The sequence below is a fragment of the Phyllostomus hastatus genome, unplaced genomic scaffold (genome assembly GCF_019186645.2).
Source record: "Phyllostomus hastatus isolate PE091 unplaced genomic scaffold, TTU_PhHast_1.1 phas_contig_17, whole genome shotgun sequence".
Taxonomy (NCBI): Eukaryota; Metazoa; Chordata; class Mammalia; order Chiroptera; family Phyllostomidae; genus Phyllostomus; species Phyllostomus hastatus.
The window spans coordinates 40,217,983-40,238,267 of NW_025333664.1; the positions used below are offsets into that span (position 1 = coordinate 40,217,983).

The window sequence follows — 20,285 nt, forward strand, 5'->3', positions numbered from 1 at the left end:
GCTTTCCTGAAATGAAATTGCCTCTAAAATTTCTCCCAGTTTAAACACCTGGCAGGAGGAAGCTGAGCTCATGATGTCACATTTCACCCTCCTGGTGCATTTGTAGTACCTGTGGATATGTGTTTGTAAGTCCCAGGGACTTTTACACATGTGTTTACACTCATATGCCTATATTGTTGAAGTTTTGGAAACAATCTCTGGAGCTGATCTTGGATCTTGAACGATCCTTCATATGGGCCTACTTACTTCCTCAACTATCTGGTCACTCTCCTCCTGTGCCTGAGCCACATGTCTTTCTTGGCAGGGGGCTGCTGAGGTGATTCCTACGTAGCAACTTGGGCCCCAGGGCAGTTAGATGCTTGAGGGCCACAGAATTTAGATTTTTTTCTTGAGTCCTTTGAGTTGGTTTGACTTGTGCCACTGGCCTCACAAAATCACCTTGGTAGTTGCATGGAAAGGGGGTGAGGAGAAAGAACTTCCAAGAATGGGTAGAACATGCTCATTTCTTAGCCGCTGGACCTGGGTTATTCAACATGATGGTCACTACTACCCATGGGGCTACTGAATACTGGAAATGTGCTTAGGGCCACTGAATGAAATTTTTCACTTTAATCTAAACTTGAAAACTGATGTTGCAGTCGGTTATTTGAAAACAGCATGATTGAAACTGTTTGGGTATGCAAATCTATTTTTTAACCATACATTTTATCCTTAAATTTTATGAAAGCTAAATACAAAACAAGTATTTCTGATGACTCAGATTGAAATATATTGCAAACGTAAAATACACACGATTTAAAACACAAGAAAAAAAGTAAAATATTCCATTAATAGTTTTTGTATTGATTATATGTGAAATGATAATATTTTGGATATACTGGGTAAAATAAAGTATATTATTAAAATTAATTTCATCTTTCCTTTAAAAAACATATTAGATAATTTGAGATCTCATATTGGTTCTAATCATTGGGACAGGACTCTCTGGACCATGATTCATCCCATTTCTCTCCACTTCCTTCCTCATTTGCCAAGTGGCACATAAGTGATCTTGAATCTCGCTTTTCTGCTTTGATTTCTTAATTTCAGCAGCTTTGTGTCTCCTTTGTAGGTGGTGATCGCATCACCTACTTTTTCCAGTCAACCGCGCGCAGGGGTTTCCAGGTTATGAGACAGAAGAGCCTTCTCGATCTTACAAAGGTGGTCTAGCAATTCCTGACTTGCCGCTAGGGGGAGCTGTGTCGCTGCGTGGTTGCCGAGCAACTGGTGACCCGGAAGAAGTTGGCCGCCGAGAGCCTCCGCGACCTCTCTCTGGGTGACTTCCGGAGGAGCAGTGGAAACCGCGGCGATCAGATTTGGGGGCGGCAGCGTAATGACCACCCTTCGGGCTTTCACGTGCGACGACCTGTTCCGCTTCAACAACATGTGAGTGAGATGCGCATGGGACGAATACTGGTGGAGGCTCGCCCTCACCCGGGCCGGGGTTAGAGGAATCAGCTACGCCCTCCGCCAGTGGTGGCTGCCTGGGTGCTCCTGGGTCAGAGGCTGGGGAAGGGGCGGACGCACGGACTGTCCGACTGACCTTGGCGGAGGCGTCCAAACTTCATTCCTCAGCGCTCGTCGACGCTGGGGCAGTGCGCGACCTGTCTCTCCCGTGATTATTAAGCAGCACTGGGGTGGTCGGAGGTAGGGGCGGGCCCTGAGCCCGCAACCTGGCGCCCGGCTCTGCTGCGTACGAGCTAGTGACTGGGATTCCTCTTCTTCCTGCGGACACCCCAAAGGGGCCGCGGAGGTCGTTGCGAGGTCAGTAGGTAATAGGTGTTTGTTGCAGCCTCTCTGGTGGTAACGGTTAACTTGTGAGTGAAACGATACTTCGTCTTGGCATTCGCGCAGCGATTCCTTTGGAAGTCAGAGTTTGGTTTTATACCTCTTGTTGCTGCAGCGGCGATCTCAGCCTAGACAGCTTTTTGTCTGCACAGTCAGGGTGGGGTTACATGCTGTTGGAGGCCCATTTGTTGTAGTTTCTTTCAATCCGAGTTGTCTGGAAATGTGACTTGCAGGTACCATTTTTTAATGAAAGGTTTTTGTTATGACAATGTATGGACATTTAAAGAGTTGACAATTTTACCATGAACACCTATCTAGACAGACGCATTAGCCGAATTCTACAATTAACATTTTGATACGTTGTCTTCATCAAAACCCATGCATCTACCCACCGACCAATCCCACATCAGCTTTTGAAGGATGGACAAAATGTTGATAATGACGAGAAAGGAAGTTCTGGAGAAGGAGAGGGGTGAGAAAGCTTGAGGTGTGGCTAGAGTGCTGGGAGATGAGCGTGTCTGTAGTGGTGGGTTTCTGTAACTGAATAGCCAGAAAGAAAATGTTGAAATGACTTTTGCTCCATTGTTGAGGGGTTTGTACTTGATTCTGTTGGAAGAGGTCTTTTTTTTTTCTTTTTGGTCACCTCTCAGTTGAAGCAGCATAGTTAATTTGTGTTGGGCTGTAGCTGATCCCAGCGTTGGCACTGTAATAACCCATTTAATCCTCAATTCTCTTGAGTAGGTAGTCTCATTATCCCTATTTTGTGTATGAGCAAATTAAGGTACTGAGAGCTGAAATGAACTGTTCCAGGTGTTAGTTGGAGCCTTGCCGTGGAGTGGGCCAAACCAGGAGTCTATTCCAAGGAGATTGGCACTAGACCGGTGGTTCTTAAAGAGTGGTCCCTGACCATTGGAGAACATTTTGGAAATGCAAATTCTCAGCTGTTTGAGAACCATTGCTCTGAAGCCCTACTCTTCTACAAAGAACTGTGTGGAATAGAAGGAGATCAGAGAAGGTATGCCAGGCAGGTAAGCCATTTAGGAGGTCTTGGCAATGGCCCAGAGATAAGGCTTGAGCTTGGGAGGTGCTGGCTTGGGAGATGACAGTGTGCTTTGAAGCTTCAAGAATAGAAAAGGCAAAGCCTCTTGGAGAATCAGTTTTAACTGAAGATCTGGGAAGGGACAACACTATTTTACGTGAAAATGAATAGAGAGAATGAAAATAAACATGAATATGTACAATAAAACATTTGATTTCAAAGAATCATTCAACTTAACAAGACCTCTTCGGAGTACACCAGTAGAGGAACTCCTCTTCCTCCCCATTTTCTCCTAATTCTCACATTGATTAGGGCATTTCTATAGAGAACTCAGAATTGTGGGAGTAGGGTGTTGCAGCCAGAATGGAACGAAGCAGTGGATGTAGAAACATTAGAATTAATTTAACAAATGTTTTTATTCTTGGAAAATTATTTGTGTACCTATTTATGGAGCCATACTGGAGAACAAAAGGAGAAAATCAGTGTGGCTGGAGCAGAGTGAGTGTGGGTGTGAGGTGATGAGATCACAGTCAAAGGGCTAGATCTTGGAGAGGCCATCATAGGACTTTGGATTCTTTGGCACGTGCACCGAGAAACCCAGGTGTAGAATTCAGGTAGGTATCTGGGCATAGAGGTCTCAAGTTTAGTTTTGGGCTAAAGATAGAAATTTGGTGCTAACATTCTGGTATTGAAACATGGAGGTTAGTGACATGATTGATGGAATGAGTGAACATAGTACAAAGAGACTCGGAGATGGTGCCCTGGGGCATCAATCAAGTATTAAAGATGTACTGGCCCAGTGAGATGGGAGGAAAACCTGATGGTAGGGTCTTGGAAGCTGAGGTGTTGCAAGTATTTCAGGTGGAGGGAGCGGGGGACTATGTCAAGAACTGTTGATGGCTAATTGTAAAGTATATTTGTACATTTCTTCCAGAAGGGAGTAGAGAATTGCAGGAGGAGGGTCCTAAGTAGTAGAGGTGGTGGGATCTGTTTATCAGAACTCCAGGCATATTTACAGGAGAACAAGTAGAGTAAGATTGCAGAAGCTTATAGTTAGCTCGGTTTGGTGATGGGAACTCGGTGAGGCTTTCTTCTTACTGTTGTATTTTCTTTGTGAAATAGAAAACAGCTGTCAAGAAGAAAATAGAAGTCAAGAAGGGGGGTGGCCTGTTGGACAGTTGAGGCAACAAGAGAGAACATGTTAGAGTAAGTGATTCTCCAGGTGTGCACTGGGACCCCTCATGATCGTTTTGGGGCTCTGCGACGTGATGTCAGAGCTATTTTCATGATAATGCTAAGGTGATTTTTTGCCTTTTCCACTCTCATTCTCTCACATAGTGGAGTTTTCCAGATGTGTAATCTTGCAGCAGCAAGTATAATAGACAGACCTGAGAATCCAGCTGTCTTCTACTAAGCCAGACATTAAAAAGATCTGTAAAATTGTTAACACAGTGCCACTCATGTCACTAAATTTTTTAAAATAAAGTGTTTTCTTAAAAAAATACATCATGCAACTTTATGATATGTGGTGTTTATAATATGTGGTGAGATAATTTGTCTTTGGCAATATAATTATATATGAAGATTATAAGTATGGATGCCGCCAGAGCAACACCATCCTAATCCCTAAAGTTTGGTGATTGTACTTACCTTCACATTGTTCATTTAGGTAACACACCACAGCTGAACATCACTTCTACTTTACAGTTCTTTGTTAATAATATTGGCAGTTTTGTAGAGAAAAATTAAAATAAGGCTTTAAAAACAAGTAATACTCTAGCCTTGGCTGGTGTGGCTCAGTGGATTGAGCATTGGACTGTAAAGCAAAGGGTCACCGGTTTGATTTTCATTCTAGGGCACATGCCTGGGTTGCAGGCCGGGTACCCAGTAGGGGGTATATGAGAGGTGACCACAAATTGATGTTTCTCTCCCTTTTTCTTCCTCCCTCCCCTTCTCTAAAAATACAAATAAATAAAATTTTTAGAAAAAATTTAAATTGTTGCTCTAGTACTTTGATCACTAATTCTATTGGGTAAGCATTGATAATAAATGCCTGTCTTCTGATTGCTTATTTTTTTAAAGTGTATTTTATTGATTATGCTATTATAATTATCAATTTTTTTCTCCCCATTTTTATTCCCCTCTACACTGCAGTCCCCTCCTACCAGCATTCTCCACGCCACCCTCCACCCTTAGTTCATGTCCCTGGATCATACATATAAGTTCTTAGACTTCTCCATTTCCTATACTATTCTTAATATCCCCCTGTCTATTTTTTACCTAATACTATTTATTCTTCTTATTCCTTGTACCTTTCCCCCATTCTCACCCCTCCCCACTGATAACCCTCCACACAATCTCCATTTCTGTGATTCTGTTCCTGTTTTAGTTGTTGGCTTAGTTTGTTTGTTTTCTGTACTTTTTTTTCTTTCTAGGTTCAGTTGTTGATAGTTGTGAGTTTGTTGTCATTTTACTGTTCATGCTTTTGATCATCTTCTTTTTTTTAGATAAGTCCCTTTAACATTTCATATAATAAGGGCTTGGTGATGATGAACTCCTTGAACTTGACCTTACCTGGGAAGTACTTTATCTGCCCTTCCATTCTAAATGATAGCTTTGCTGGATAGAGTAATCTTGGTAACTGTCTCCTTTTCTCTTGCTGCTTTTCAGATTCTCTATCTTTAATTTTGAGTAATGTAATTATGATGTGCCTTGGTGTGTGCTTCCTTGGGTCCAACCTCTTTGGGACTCTCTGAGCTTCCTGGACTTCCAGGAAGTCTATTTCCTTTGCCAGATTGGGGAAGTTCTCCTTCATTATTATTTCAAATAAGTTTTCAGTTTCTTGCTCTTCCTTTTCTCCTCCTGGCACCCCTATGATTAGAATGTTGAAACTTTTAAAGTTGTCCTGGAGTTTCCTAACTCTCTCCTTTTTTTGAATTCTTGTTTCTTCATTCTGTTCTGGTTGAATGTTATTTTTTCCTTCTGGTCCAAATGATTGATTTCAGTCCTGGTTTCCTTCCCATCACTGTTGGTTCCTTGTATATTTTCCTTTACTTCATTTTTCACAGTCTTTACTTCTTCCTCTATTTTGTGACCATACTCAACCATTTCTGTGAGCATCTGATGACCAGTGTTTTGACCTGTTCATCTGATAGGTTGGCTATCTCTTCATTGCTTAGTTCTCTTTTTAGAGCTTTGATCTGTTCTTTCATTTGGGCCATATTTCTTTGTCTCAGTGTACCTGTTACATTGTAGAGTGTGGGGCCTTAGATTTTCACCAGGGCAGGGCAACCCACATTGCTGTGTTGTGGTGCTGTAGGTTGGGGAGGTGTCAGAGAGGGAACAATGCCACTTGTTCAGCTCTAGGCTGGCTTTCCCCTGCTACCCAGAAGCAAATTGGGCCCTTCTGGTGCTGATTCCTGGGTGGGTGGGTTTGTGTATTTTGTAGGACCCTGTGGATCTCTCCAGTGAACTCTCCTGTGAGGCTGGGAGTTTTTCCCTTCACTGCAGCCCTCATAGGTTTTTACAGCCAGAGATTTTGAGGCTTTATTTCCCCACCTGGAGCCCTGGGTTGGGTGGTCTGTCTTGCTCCCCAGGTGTTCCTCCTAGTTTATTCTCATGCAAATGTAGGACTTCCTGGTCCACCTTGCCTGCCCTAGTCCTACAGCTGCCACATGCTGCATGTCCTTTCCCTCCTGGCTACCTGTCTCAGCCCCTCCTACCTGTCTGAATGAATGTTTCCTCCTTAACTCTTTAGTTGTCAGACTTCCATACAGTTCGATTTTCTGTCAGATCTGGTTGTTTTTTGTTTTTAAGTTTGTTGTCTTCCTTCTTTTGGTTGTGCTTGGAGGCAAAGTGTATCACCTTCACCTCTATCATTGCTGGAAGTCCCTTAATTGCTTATTTTTAATTAAAAAGTTAATTGTTAATCTTTCAGAGAAAGTGCTGAGCACAGTGTTAGCCAATCACAGGGACTTAGTGTTGATCTTCCTTTCCCTTAAGCAATATTCATATTTATAACAAGGGTCTTTTTACACAGCAGCAAAATCAAAGTGGGCACTGTTTTTATTCACCCTCCTACCAGAAGAAGGACTGGTCATGCCTGTCTCTACAACCTGAAAGACCTCTTTTCTACCTAACAGTAGCCTTGATCATTTTAACTTGATTTTATTTTAAAAAAATAAATTATTTGGGGTAACACTGGTTAATAACAGTAAATAAATAAATAAATAAATAAATAAATATATATATATATATATATATAGGTGTACAGCATTAGACATCTGTGTATTCTATTACATGCTCCCCACCTGACATCTAGATTCCTTTTTGTATATATTTGACTCCCTTTACCCACTTTGCCCTTCTGCCACCCCACTCACCATCTGACTCATTTCACTTAGGATAATACTCTCAAGATTCATCTGTGTTGTCACAAAGGCCATATTTCATTTCTTAAAGCTGAGGAGTATTGCATTTTATATACATACTACATTATCTTTGTCCAATCATCTATCAGTGGACACTTGGGTTGTTTCCATATCTTAGTTATTATAAGTAATGCAGTGAAAATAGGGGCACATACATCTTTACATATAAGCATTTTTGGGTAAGTACACAGAAGAGGATTGCTGGATCATATGGTAGTTCTATTCTTTTTTTTTTTAAAGATTTTATTTATTTATTTTTAGGGAGGGAAGGGAGGGGAGAGAGAGAGAGAGAGAGGGAGGGAGAGGAGGGAGGGGGGAGAGAGAGAGAGAGAGAGAGAGGGAGGGAGGGAGGGAGAGAGGAAGAGAGAGGGAGAGAAACATCAATGTGTGGTTGCTGGGGGTTATGGCCTGCAACCCAGGAATGTACCCTAGCTGGGAATTGAACCTGGGACACTTTGGTTCCCAGCCCGAGCTCAATCCACTGAGCTACGCCAACCAGGGCATGGTAGTTCTATTCTTAATTTTTTTGACGATTTTTTTTGTTTTCTATAGTAGCTGTACTAATTTAATTTACATTTGCATCTACAGTGTACGAAGGTTTCTTCATGTCCTCTCCAACACGAATTTCTTCTCTTTTTGATAATAGCCATTCTTTTCATTGTGCTTTTATTTTGCATTTCCCTAATAACTAGTGATGTTATATGTCTGTTGACTATCATGTCGTCTTTGGAAAAGTGTCTATTCAGGTCCTCTGCCCATTTTTAATTGAATTTTTTTTGTGGAGTTTTATTAGTTCTTTATATCTGTCCCCATTTGCTTGGTTACTTTTTTGTTTTGTTGATGGTTTCTTTTGCTTTGTGGGAGTTTTTAGTTTGATGTAGTCCCATTAATTTATTTTTCCTTTGTTTTACTTGCATTTGAGATCAAATTCACAAAAAACACTTCTGTGACCATTGTCTATAAATGTACTGTCTATGTTTTTGTCAGTGTATTTTATTTAGGTCTCATATTCAAATCTTTAGTCCATTTTGAGTTAATTTTGTGTACGGTGTAATTCATCCTTATGCATATGGCTCTTTAGTTTTCCCAGTACCATTACCTTTTTCCATTGTATATTCTTGGCTCTTTTATCAAAAATTAGTTGCCTGTATATGCGTGTGTTTATTTCTGGGCTCTCAGTTCTGGTCTGTGTGTCTTGTTTTTCTGCCAATATCATACATACTATTTTGATTACTGTAGTTTTGTAGTGTAGTTTGCAGGGAGTATGATACCTCCAGTTTTGTTAATTTTTCTCAGGATTACTTTGGCTCTTTGGGGTCTTTTATGGTTGCATACAAATTTTTTAAAAAGTTATTCATGCAAAATGAGTGAAGGGGATTAAAAGGTATGAAACTTTCAGCTATAAAATAAGTAAGTCACAGGCATGTAGTGGGTAGTACGGTGAGTATAATTAATAATAGTATTGCATATTTGAAAGTTGCCAAGAGAGTAGATCTTGAAAGTTCTCTCCACAGTAAAAAAATTTTGCAACTATCATTTTGCAATTAGGTAATTTAAACCATCTTTCTTAGCCTTAAAGTTGGTTTTAAAATGGTTTTAGTTTGTGTTAATTTCCTTGTGCATATTATTTTTTTTATTTTTAATGGGCTTAAACTATTAAACTAGTTTTATAAATACTGCTTACCACTGATAATTCTCATTTCTTTCAGTAACCTGGATCCACTTACAGAAACTGTATCCTTTTTTTAAAATGTTAAGTGAAGGCTTACTGACAGTGAGGAAAATAGAGAAACAAAGGGGAAAAATAGACAAGTACTGAAAAACTTTAAAACTTGTAGGTAAGTAAGCATCATAAGCAACATTAAAAGCAATTTACAACAACTGGGAACAAGAGTTGTCTTAAACCTGCCTGACAAGCTGCTAATAAAATGATCTCATAAGTCTATAACAAAACTGCTAGCTTCCCTGCCCAGCTTCCCTCTCTGTAATAAGTATGGCTGTACACAACAGAAAGTAGTGAGTTCAGCAAGATGGGTTATTTCTTTCTGTTGTGAGAGAAGTCTGGAAATGATGAGCAATGCAGGGCAGGCTGTGGTTCCATGTAGTCACCAGTGATCTGGTCCTGCACTTGAAACACTCTGCTATTCCCAGGGTGACTTTGGCCTTCTTATCCCATGGCTGCCAGAACAAATGGTATCACATCCATGTTTCTGTCACGAGAATCAACAGACAAGAAGTGGAGAGTGTCCTTTCCTTTTAGTGGTATGTTTGGGAAGTACTGCGCAACCCTTCTGTATCTCATTGACCAGTGCCTACATCATGCTACACTTACTTAAAAGCCCCAGAATGTGCCTAGCTTTAAGTTGGGGCTTGTTACCATAGTAAAGAGAGGATTTGGGGTAACAATTAGCAGTATGTATCATATTCCCCAATAGAAAAATGGGCAAAGGTGTGAAGTTAGAGTACTTTGGGTTATGTTATGCTAATAGGCAACCCCCCCCCCAGTGGCTTAAAATACAGAGTTGGATTTCTGGATTATCCATATCCATTGTAGGATAGGGCGGTGATATTAACGGGTAATTTAATAAAAGAGGGATATAAGAGACTAGTGAACATACTAGGAGTTTAGTTTCACCAGTCAAAAGACATGCAAATTGAAAGCTAAATGAGATGTGATGTTTTACCAGTCAAATTATCAAGAATTAAAAAAAAAATGATAAAACTCAATGCTGATGAGGGTGAGGTTACAGGAATATTCTCACAAATTGCGAGTAAAGATAGAAACTGCAATGGTTTTCTGGAAGGCACTTTGGCAATGCAGTTCTTAGTAATTCCATTTCCTAGAAGTGGAAAATAATAAGCCACAGAGGCAGTTATGTCAGGGCTTGACAAACTAAGGTGCGTGAATCAAGTTGGCCCACTGTTTTGTTAATAAAGTTTTATTGGGACACAGCTATACTGAATAACTTACTATTATCTGTGGCTTTTGTCCATGCCTTTTCCAGGTTGAGTAGTTGCAACAGAGACGACAGATATGGACCACACAGCCTAGAATATTTACTGTTTGGCCCTTTACAGAAAATGTTTTTTAACCCCTTAGTTATGGATTAATTGTTTTTGCAGTTATTCTGCACAATATTTATTGCAGAATTATGATATTAAAAATTTGGAGTAACATACACAACAATAAGGAAATGACTAAATAAACTATTTTGTATTCATAAATGATTTTTAAAAGTTTTTGAGAAAGTAGAAACAACCCAGATGTCCACTGTCAAGGGATAGTATATTTAAATAGTCTTTTCACATAATGGAATACTATACAGTAGTAAAAATTAACTGTAGATAGAGACTACAGGGCTACATATAAATACAGTTGAGTGGGAAAAGGAAAAAAATCTCCCAAGTTTTCATTTGTGTTTTTAAAACTATGGCCTATTAAAGACCTATCCACATTTCAAAAAAAGGAAAAGAATTCCGAAAGATTCAATTTTCACTGCATAATAAGGGAAAATATTAGGATGCAAATCAATTTATATGGTGTATATCCAGTTACCTGTAAAACTTAGAGTAAAAGTCTCATAATCTAGGTAAAGCCATATTTGAAAGTAACCTACCAGATCTTGGTGGTTGATGAATGAGCTTCTGGGTCTCCTCCATTAGCTGGAGGAGAGACAGTTAAGGTGTGTTTTCAGGCTGCAGGCAGGAAGATGGTGGCCTGTTATTTTAGGAGTTATGTTTGAAGAGTACTGAAAATAAAAGTTGTCCTTCAGAGGAGTGTTGGAAGAATTTACTGAACAGGCCTTCCAGGAACTTTTAAATAAAAATGTACAATTGATGATGTTCCCTTCATAGAACTGGATCAGCAAACTTACACTAAGAAGAAACAGGAATGAGTACATATCAGTAAGGACAACAGGGTTGAAGAGTTAAGTAATGAACAAATTATTCAGGCATTCACTCTTAAGTGAGCTTTTCTTTGCAATATTAGAAGTGGAAAATCTGAATCAGTGGAAGGGAAAACTGGGTAATTGTTAAGTTGCCTCTGGAAGTACTTAGTGTACTTAGAAGTATTTTTGTTTCCAAGATAAGTAATTCATCATAGAAGAAAAATTTCTCATCCAAAATAGAGAAATATGTACAACTTTGCCATAGTCAGTATACATGAATTGTATAAATTATACCAGTTCATAATTTACCAAATAAAAGATGACTAGGAAGTACTTAGTTTTAAAGTTACTTTCACAGTCTCATAGCTGAAGTTAAAGTAGAAGTTAAACCAGTCTAATTTTCCTACAAATATGGAAAAATAAACATTGAGCATCTATGTGGCAAGTTCCAGGGATACAGAGAACATTACTCATATTCTAAGGGGAGACGGCTGGTAAACAAATGAGTATCAGGCGAGGATAAGTGCTATGCTGACTTTTAGTCTACAGTGTGGAGACTGATCAGTAGGGAGACTGATTACAGAACTTTGGAGTCCTGGTTCTCTGCTTTCTGTTAGATACTGTGGTCTCCATTCACATTTGACATTTTATGTTCAGGTCACTGTTAAAAATTAGCGCTAACCTAAGTATTTCACATAATGATATGACTACAGAAATCATATATATAGGGCTAGGGATAAAGTAACAGTATACTTTTTAAAGGGAACTTTATTTAAAATATCCCTTTTATGAAGGGATGAAATTGTTACTGTCCATTGCTTTGCACACTCCTTAACAAGACTCTAGTATGGGATTCCATTTTACTTACAGTACCTTGCCCATTGGCCAGAGTATTTCATCGTTGCAGAGGCACCTGGTGGAGAGTTAATGGGTTATAGTGAGTATAATACCACTAGTACTTTTTTTGGATAGGTAGTTAAGATTTTAATATAGTTTTCAGCTAATTTATTTAAACTGATAAAGAATTGAAAGTATGATCATGATGTCTGTAATTTTATTTCCTTTTCAACCATTAGACAACTCACTGATTCCTTCTATAAATTAAAGTGTACCTACCAAACAGTAATTCTATATTAATGTGTAAACCCATGTGTTTATTAATGAATGCAATCTTTGTTGACAGTTATGGGTAAAGCAGAAGGCTCAGTTGCTAGGGAAGAATGGCATGGACATGTCACAGCTCTGTCTGTTGCTCCAGAATTTCGACGCCTTGGTTTGGCTGCTAAACTTATGGAGTTACTAGAAGAGATTTCAGAAAGGTGAGACCCCGCTTTTCTAATAATATATGGACTCTGACCACTTGCTTTTTCTTTTTGTGAATATTTATAAGACTTTTTTTCCCTTCAGGCTGAATAAATACTATGTACTACAGTTCACAGGAATTTCATTTTTAGCCTCCAGTAGTCCTTACAATAATTCTGTCACATATTCAGAATGGTCTCATTGTCTCTATTTTGCCGTTGAGGAAAATTAAGGCAAAATAAGTGACCTATAAGCTGGGTAATTGGTGGAATGAAAGACTAGCCCTTAGGGTTTCTTTTAGTGTTCTTGACACTATGGTCGATATTCCCAAATTCTCTGTTAACATTGTCCTTGGCATCTTAATTTTTTCACAGTGCCTCTTGGCCAAAAGTTAACAGTTTAGTCTTAAGCAATAATGTCCTAACAACTTAGTATTTATAGCCTAACAACCAAATAGCTATTTAGACAAATAAAAACAGACTGAAAATTTTTTTTATTTCATTGTTAAATAATTGTGGTTATCGATTGATGCACATGTTAGGTATTGTATGACGTCTCAAACCTTGGAAACAGATGGACACGATCACCTACATTCCTGTTTCACCTTGATTTTTATGTAGGAACTGCCCCAAACCTGGCTTTATAAAGATACTGTCTTCAAAGGGAATGTAACATGTATTGCCACATTTTTGAACTACATCAAAAACTAGTAGCTTGCTAGTGTCTGATATGTAAGGTTTGTGTTTTCCTTGAACAATTGAAATATCCTACAGCACCTCTGAATTTTGGGCACCTTGGAGCAGTTTTGGAAACTGCCAACATTAAGGCTTTTTAAAAAAGACCTCTTGTATATATTAAACATCCTCATTATGCCAGGTAAAAGTAATACAGTAAAATGAAAAGAGGATTCCCCTGCCAGCCTATTCTAGAAGAGATAAGAGATTTGTGTATAAGTTTAACCAGTTATCAAGCTGCCATTTTTTCCTGCACTGTAAATGCCTAGAAGTATGTAGGAAAGGGCATAGCTGCTGAGAAGCACTTGTGAGGTTTTATACTTAAGACTTAAGGAAGATGAGTTTTAAAGACGTAACAATGGCTTGAAAATTCTCTCAGCCAAGTTGGTGGCAAGAGAAACTTGAACTCATTTAGAGAAAAGAGGAAATAGTGTTAGCTGAGAAAGAAATTGACTCTAGTTCTTAAGAATACCTGAGATTTAAGTGATCTTTATTTGTATGGGTATGTATGTATACCTATATCCATCCATCCATATATACATGCACATATACAGGTATTTTTAAATGTATACATTAAAATAGAAACAGTATATAACTTCTAAATGAAGTAGAGAGAAAACTAGCATGACAGAAATCAGAAGAGGAGACAAAAAGGAAATTAAATTGACAAAACAAATAAAAAGCATGAAATAAGATGGTAGTTGTGAATCCAAATATTTTTTGAAATAACAGTAAATGTTAATAGACTAATGACTCCAATTAAAAGTCAAAGACTTGAGGACATTATGCTAAATGAAATAAGCCACTCACAGCAAGACCAATACTGCATGATTCCATTTATATGAGATATATAAAATAATTAAATTCATAAAATCAAAGAATGGAATGGTGGTGGCCAAGGGCTGGGGTTGGGGTAAGTGGGGAGTTACTAATCAGCATAGTTTCAGTTAAGTAAGATGAATAAGCTCTAGAGTCAGCTGTACACATTATACCTGTAGTCAGCAATAACGTATTGTTCATTCACAGTTTATTAAGATCTCGTGGTGTTATGAAATAAAATTGAATTAAAAAGGAAGTAAAACAAAAAAAAAGATACCATCAGAACTCTACAGGAAACACGTAAATATTAAAGATATAGAAAGATCAAAAGTAAGAGAAATTTTTTAAATTATGCAAATTCTGATCAAAAGACAGTTGGTATACTTAAATGAACAATAGTAACAGTATAGTTCAGTAATTACTGGCATAAAGAGAGTCACTGCATATTGATAAAAGATTTAATCCATCAGGAAGATGTAACAAATTTTATGTAACAAGTGACAAGGATTCAAAGTAGAAATGCAACACTTTGCAAAACTATGTGGAGAAATAGACAATCATAATCATAATGGGAGTTTTGAACATGCGTCCTACTAATGGACAGTCAGACAGAAATTGATTTAAGGGTATAGAACAGGGGTCAACAAACTTTTTTTGGGCCAGATAGTAAATGTTTAGGCTTTGCAGGCCATCGGAGGTCTCTATTACATATATATTTTTTAAACCCTTCAAAATTGTAAAAAGTGTTCTTAGCTTGAGAGCAGTACAAAAATAATGACCTGACCCCTGACTTAAAAAATTTCAATCAGTAGCCAAAAATCTTCCCACAAAGTATGGCTTTTCTGGAAAAACTTTATTCTGTTTAAGAAATAATGACTATAAGTTCAGTTTTAGACAAACAAAAAGAGGGAACGTTCTTCAACTTATTTTTTTAAGGCTGGGATAACTGTGATAATAAAATATGACAAGAAATATTAGGAAAATTTGAGGAAAATCTCATTATAGATGCAAAAATCCCAGGAAAAGCTTAGCAAAATAGATACAGCAATTTGTAAAAAGGATGATATATCAAGGGGAGGTTGTTTTAATGTTAGAAAATCTATAGCCCTGGCTGGTGTGGCTCAGTGGATTGAGCGCCAGCCTGCAAACCTAAAGTCAGGTTGCTGGTTTGATTCCCAGTCAGGGCACATGCCTGGGTTTCGAGCCAGGTCCCCAGTGTGGGGCGTGGGAGAAGTAACTTATCAATGTTTCTAATACATAGATGTTTTTCTTGCTTTCTTTCTTCTTCCCTTCCCCTCTCTCTAAAATGTAAGTACATAAAAAATAAAATCTGTAAATATATTCCACCAGTGTAACAGATTAAAGGAGGAAATTACATCTGCATCTCATTAAATGCATAAGTGCTTTGATAAAATTCATTATTTATTCTTGATTAAAAATTGTTAACAAACCAGGAAATAGAAGGTGAAAACTTCCTTAAACTGAAAAAAGAATATCTATAAAAAACGTGTAGTAAATATTGATGGGAGTGCATTAAATGTTTTCCTTTTAAAATCTGGGACAAGATGATGACATCTATAGTCTGCCTCTCTTCAGTAATATACTGGACATACTAGACATCACTAGTAAACCAAGGAAAAGATACGAGGATTGAGAAAAAACATTTACTTTGCACTGATAAGATTGTGCAAATAGAAAACCCACCAGAATCTATAAGTAAACGTTTAGACCAGCGATTTTTAACCTTTATCATCTCATGACATGGATAAACTAATTACTAAAATTTTCTGGCCAACCAAAAAGTACATTTTTCTGTGATCTGACCAAAATAATAGGTGGCTATTGTGTTGGCTGTTGTCAGTTTTTTTTTTAACTTCACGGTCTAAGAGAAGAGAGGTCAGTACCCCTGATTAAATAGTTAGGTGGTATTGCATGTTTCAAAAAATCTTGTGGTATGCCAGTTGAAAATTGCTGGTTTAGACTGAAAATTAAACAAAGTTGTTGGAAAAGTCTGACAAAAGCTGCAAGACCTCTGAAATTCATAAAACAGAATTGAGAGACATGTAAATGCTCTGAAGATGACCTAAATGGAGAGGTGAACTACTGCTCTGGCACAGAGGACTTGATACAGTAAACTAATAATTGGTTCACAGAGCCAAGGTAATTGCAATCAAAGTCCCAAGTATTTTTTTTTGTGGGACCTAAGTTACTTCTGAAACTTACAGGGGAATGGTTAAGAGCTGAGAAGAAACAATATATTCCTGAAAAACAAAATGGGCAGATTTGTCCCTTCAGATATTTAGCTGTATGAGTAAGACTGTGTGTTAGGGCTGGAGTAGTTGTCTATTCCAGACTAGTTGTCTAGTCTGGAATAGTTGTCTAGAGCAGTGGAACAGAATTTGAAAAACAGATCCAGGAATACAATTTTTACAAACCTCAGAGGAAGCAATTATTGATTAGTGATAAAAGGATATACTTTTCAGTAAAGGTGGTAGCACAGTTGGATATCCATATAGGAGAATTTTTTCCCCAGATTACTATCTTACTATACACAAATCCCAGATTTGTTAAAAACCTAGATGTGAAAAGCAAAATTAAAAAGCCCTTTGAAGTTAATATGGGAGAGTATCTACAGACCTCAAGATAGAAAAGAACTTTTGAAATAAGTCATAAAAAATGTTAACTGTAAAAGTTAGTTGCATATATTTAAGTTCATTGGAGTGAAGTGACTTTGTTCACCAGAAAATACATAAGGATAATGATGCCCTGGCTAGTGTGGCTTCGTTGGAGCATCGTCCCATACACAGAAAAGTCATGGGTTGGGTTCAATTTCTGGTCAGGGCACATACCTAGGTTGCAGACTTGATCCCTTGTCAGGGCACGTGTGAGAGGCAACTGACAAGTGTTCCTCACATCATTGTTTTTCTCTCCTTTCCCCTTCCCTTCTCTTTAAAAATCAATGAGCATGTCCTTCAGTGAGGATTAAAAAAAAAGATGCATACAGATAATGACAAGACAAACCACAAACTGGAAAAAGATATGCAAACTGGAAAAAAAAGATTTGTGACAACCTTTACACAATGTTGAATATCCAGAATATATAGAACTATAGTGTAAAGGAGAAAAAGAAAAATATGAGAGATCAATAAGGACTCCAGAACGAGAAATCTAAATGTCCAGCAAAAATATATTCAGCCTTGTTAGTAATCCAAAATGCTAATACCCAGAGATAGCACTGTTCCATAAGATTTTCAAAAATGAAATCTGATGCAACAAGCGTTGGTACTATGGTAATGGAGTCTTATACCACTTCTGTGGGAGTGTAAAGTGGTTCAAGTAGATTGAGAAACAGACAATATCTAACAAAGTTGAAGATGTGCATACCCCGGTGAGCCAGTGATAACATTCCTATGGACTTTAGATATTGTACTATGAGATACAACGAAAATATTGTAGCACAGTTTGGAAGAGTAAAAACTGGAAATGTTTCTCTGTAGAACCAGAGAAAATTTGTAGTATATATCCATATAATGAAATGCCTAAATAAAATGCAGATGAACAAGCTCTAGCTACACCTAGGCTGACTTGAATAACACTGACTGAGGGGTCTATCACTAAAGAATAAAGTATGTTTCCCTTTATATAAAGTTCATAAACAGGAGAAACTGAACTATAATAGGTAGCAAGTCTATAGCAAAAAGTAAATAGCTAATGATTACAAGAGTCAGGACATGGAGACCTCTGGGTACAGGAGAGGCTGTCACTGACCAAAGAGACCAGAGGATTTCAGAGCTATGACCAATTTCCTACAGCTACACTTTGGCCATGGCATGGCCACCCTGGCGCTTGCCTCAAAATTTTAAAGATGTGCACATGAGTAGAAGTATTCTATGACTCATTTGGTAAAATGAGCATATCAATTACTATGACAAAATACACAGCAATTTTTTAAGCCAGTTAGCAGAGTTGTGGTAAAAAAACCCTTTTTGAAAAGTTTATAGTTTAAGAAAATATGTATTGTAGGTTTTGAATATTAGCATGCAAACAAAGTCGTCTTTTTATACAGTGAAATAATTGTTGTAAGATCTCAGCAATATTAAAAAGATTGATTTACTTTGTAATCAGCTGCAGGATCCTATTACTACCATTTTATGAGGAGTAAACAAAGTAAAATTAGCTATGGTTTGAAAAAATATATGTACCTGTTATTTTCTGTAGTTCCTCACACTCTAACATTTTCTTTTTTAAAACAAAATTTAAAGAAAAGGTGGATTTTTTGTTGACCTCTTTGTAAGAGTATCTAACCAAGTTGCAGTCAACATGTACAAGCAGTTGGGCTACAGTGTATACAGGACGGTCATAGAGTACTACTCAGCCAGCAACGGGGAGCCGGACGAGGACGCTTATGGTAAGCTCCCTTCTCTGGCAGAAACCCAAATAGGAAGCCAAACATTTACATTCATTCTACAGACTGATATATTCAATTATTATAATAAAATAATTATATTTGTTGGAATATAGTATTTTAAATTTGATACATAATATTTAAATTTCCTATATTTTGCCTTAACAGATCTATTACTAGTTAATTTATATTAGCTAACCCATAACTAATTACTATCAATTATTGTCTTACTACATTACAGGCATGTTCTTTTACTAAGATTCTGTCAAGAGAACATTTGTATTAAAAGCTGAATCCCAGTTAGGGTTTGGTTAGTATCTGGTTACTTGTGATTATATAAAGACATTTATTTCTCTTAGAATCTAGTGAAAGTTGGGGTAGGGGACAAAACCTCTTATGGGAAACTTGCCTGTATACTTTAAATTTGATATAAAATAGTTTGAAATTATAGTACTTACATTAAACTTTGCTTCCTAACAGATATGAGGAAAGCACTTTCCAGGGACACTGAGAAGAAATCCATCATACCACTACCTCATCCTGTGAGGCCAGAAGACATTGAATAACCCTGGGCAGTGGTTCTTAGGCTGATATTCCAGATATTTTACGGACAATATTATTCCCACTGGATAATCTTAGAGCTCTGTTAGAGAAAAATATTCACTTAGGTCTTAACGATTTGAAGAAAATATTCTAAATCTCATTGTTTTCAGTTAGCAATATCATACCTACTAAAGCTGTCCACTGTGATAAAATTCAGTCAGAAAGGCAGCTAAGTCAGAAGGAAACAGTCTACTATCATGGTTCATAAGACGCTAGGGAAAAAAAAACTTCCTCCAGTCTCCTAAATTCTGTGCCTGAGAATCACTGCTGCGCGCATATATATATAATTTTATTTTGTACTGACTTGTTGAGTGAAGCTTTAAAAAGCATATATGAAATGCTAAATTTAAGATGTATAATAAAATGCACTATTGATGCTGTAAATGTTTCCTGGAAGTTTGTAAAGCTAAATTAGGATTGAGAAAGTATCATTTAGGATATATTGTTCCTCCATTAAGTTTTTGGTTTATATATATAAATTTTTTTAATGTTCAAAGTACAGTTGTTTCCATTTTTAACATGCATACTTAAGACACTCCCTGCCTGGCATACTGAAGCTTCCTTCTTAATGCAGAATAAATTCTTCCCAGTTACTTGTTTTCATACTCTTAGTCCTGGATTCTTTCTTTGTTTTGTCCCATAAATACTTTCCTTAAATCCTGCCTTTAAAAATAATAAGAAGATGCTGAAATTTATTTAAAGGGGAAAAAGAACCTAATTCCTGAAGGCCATGTAACTAGATCATAGGCCAATCACATATTCTCATGTGTAATTTTAATCACCTGTAATAATCGGAAAATATTGAGTAAAAAAAGTAGCTAAAGAAAAACCCACAGAAATGATTATTCAAGAGCTTTTACTTTTGAAAGAACTTATTTTGGTAGAGTTAAAGATGATCAAGAAATGAATTCTTTATGTAATCTACCATGAAAGAAAAACTTTTTCCTTTATGCATCTCCTTAATGGCACTACCCAGAAAGTGTTAAAAGAGTTTGCATTGAAAACATGATCACTAATTTTCTTTTCTTACACATACAAGCAACAAACAGAATTTTAGCTAGACTCTATGAGTAGTCACTCTTGTAGCATTTTGACTTGTTTTCATCTCACCCTTGACTCTGCACTTTGCCAAAGGATGTTAAAATCACAAATGTTCCTCTTCACTGATCTGGCAGACCTTACTCCTCAGCAGTCAGAACCTGATACCACAACTGCTGATACTGATCCAATGACTAA

The 20,285-nt window shown here is 37.3% G+C and overlaps 1 protein-coding gene across 6 annotated transcripts; it reads left to right on the plus strand.

Moving 5' to 3' along the window:
• Positions 1-1,285: 1,285 nt before the first annotated feature.
• On the plus strand, positions 1,286-19,433 carry NAA20 (N-alpha-acetyltransferase 20, NatB catalytic subunit). Of its 6 annotated transcripts, none has more exons than XM_045833356.1 (8): positions 1,290-1,425; positions 2,638-2,855; positions 3,989-4,072; positions 9,006-9,030; positions 12,033-12,123; positions 12,370-12,505; positions 18,304-18,449; positions 18,927-19,433. In XM_045833356.1, the coding sequence occupies exons 3-8, from the start codon at positions 4,065-4,067 to the stop codon at positions 19,010-19,012; spliced, it is 492 nt and encodes a 163-aa protein (XP_045689312.1). In that variant the 5' UTR covers positions 1,290-1,425; positions 2,638-2,855; positions 3,989-4,064; the 3' UTR covers positions 19,013-19,433. The 6 variants fall into 6 exon arrangements, with proteins under 6 accessions (XP_045689315.1, XP_045689312.1, XP_045689313.1 ...); XM_045833357.1 differs by having other exon boundaries at positions 2,638-2,842; XM_045833355.1 differs by lacking the exon at positions 3,989-4,072.
• Positions 19,434-20,285: the final 852 nt, after the last annotated feature.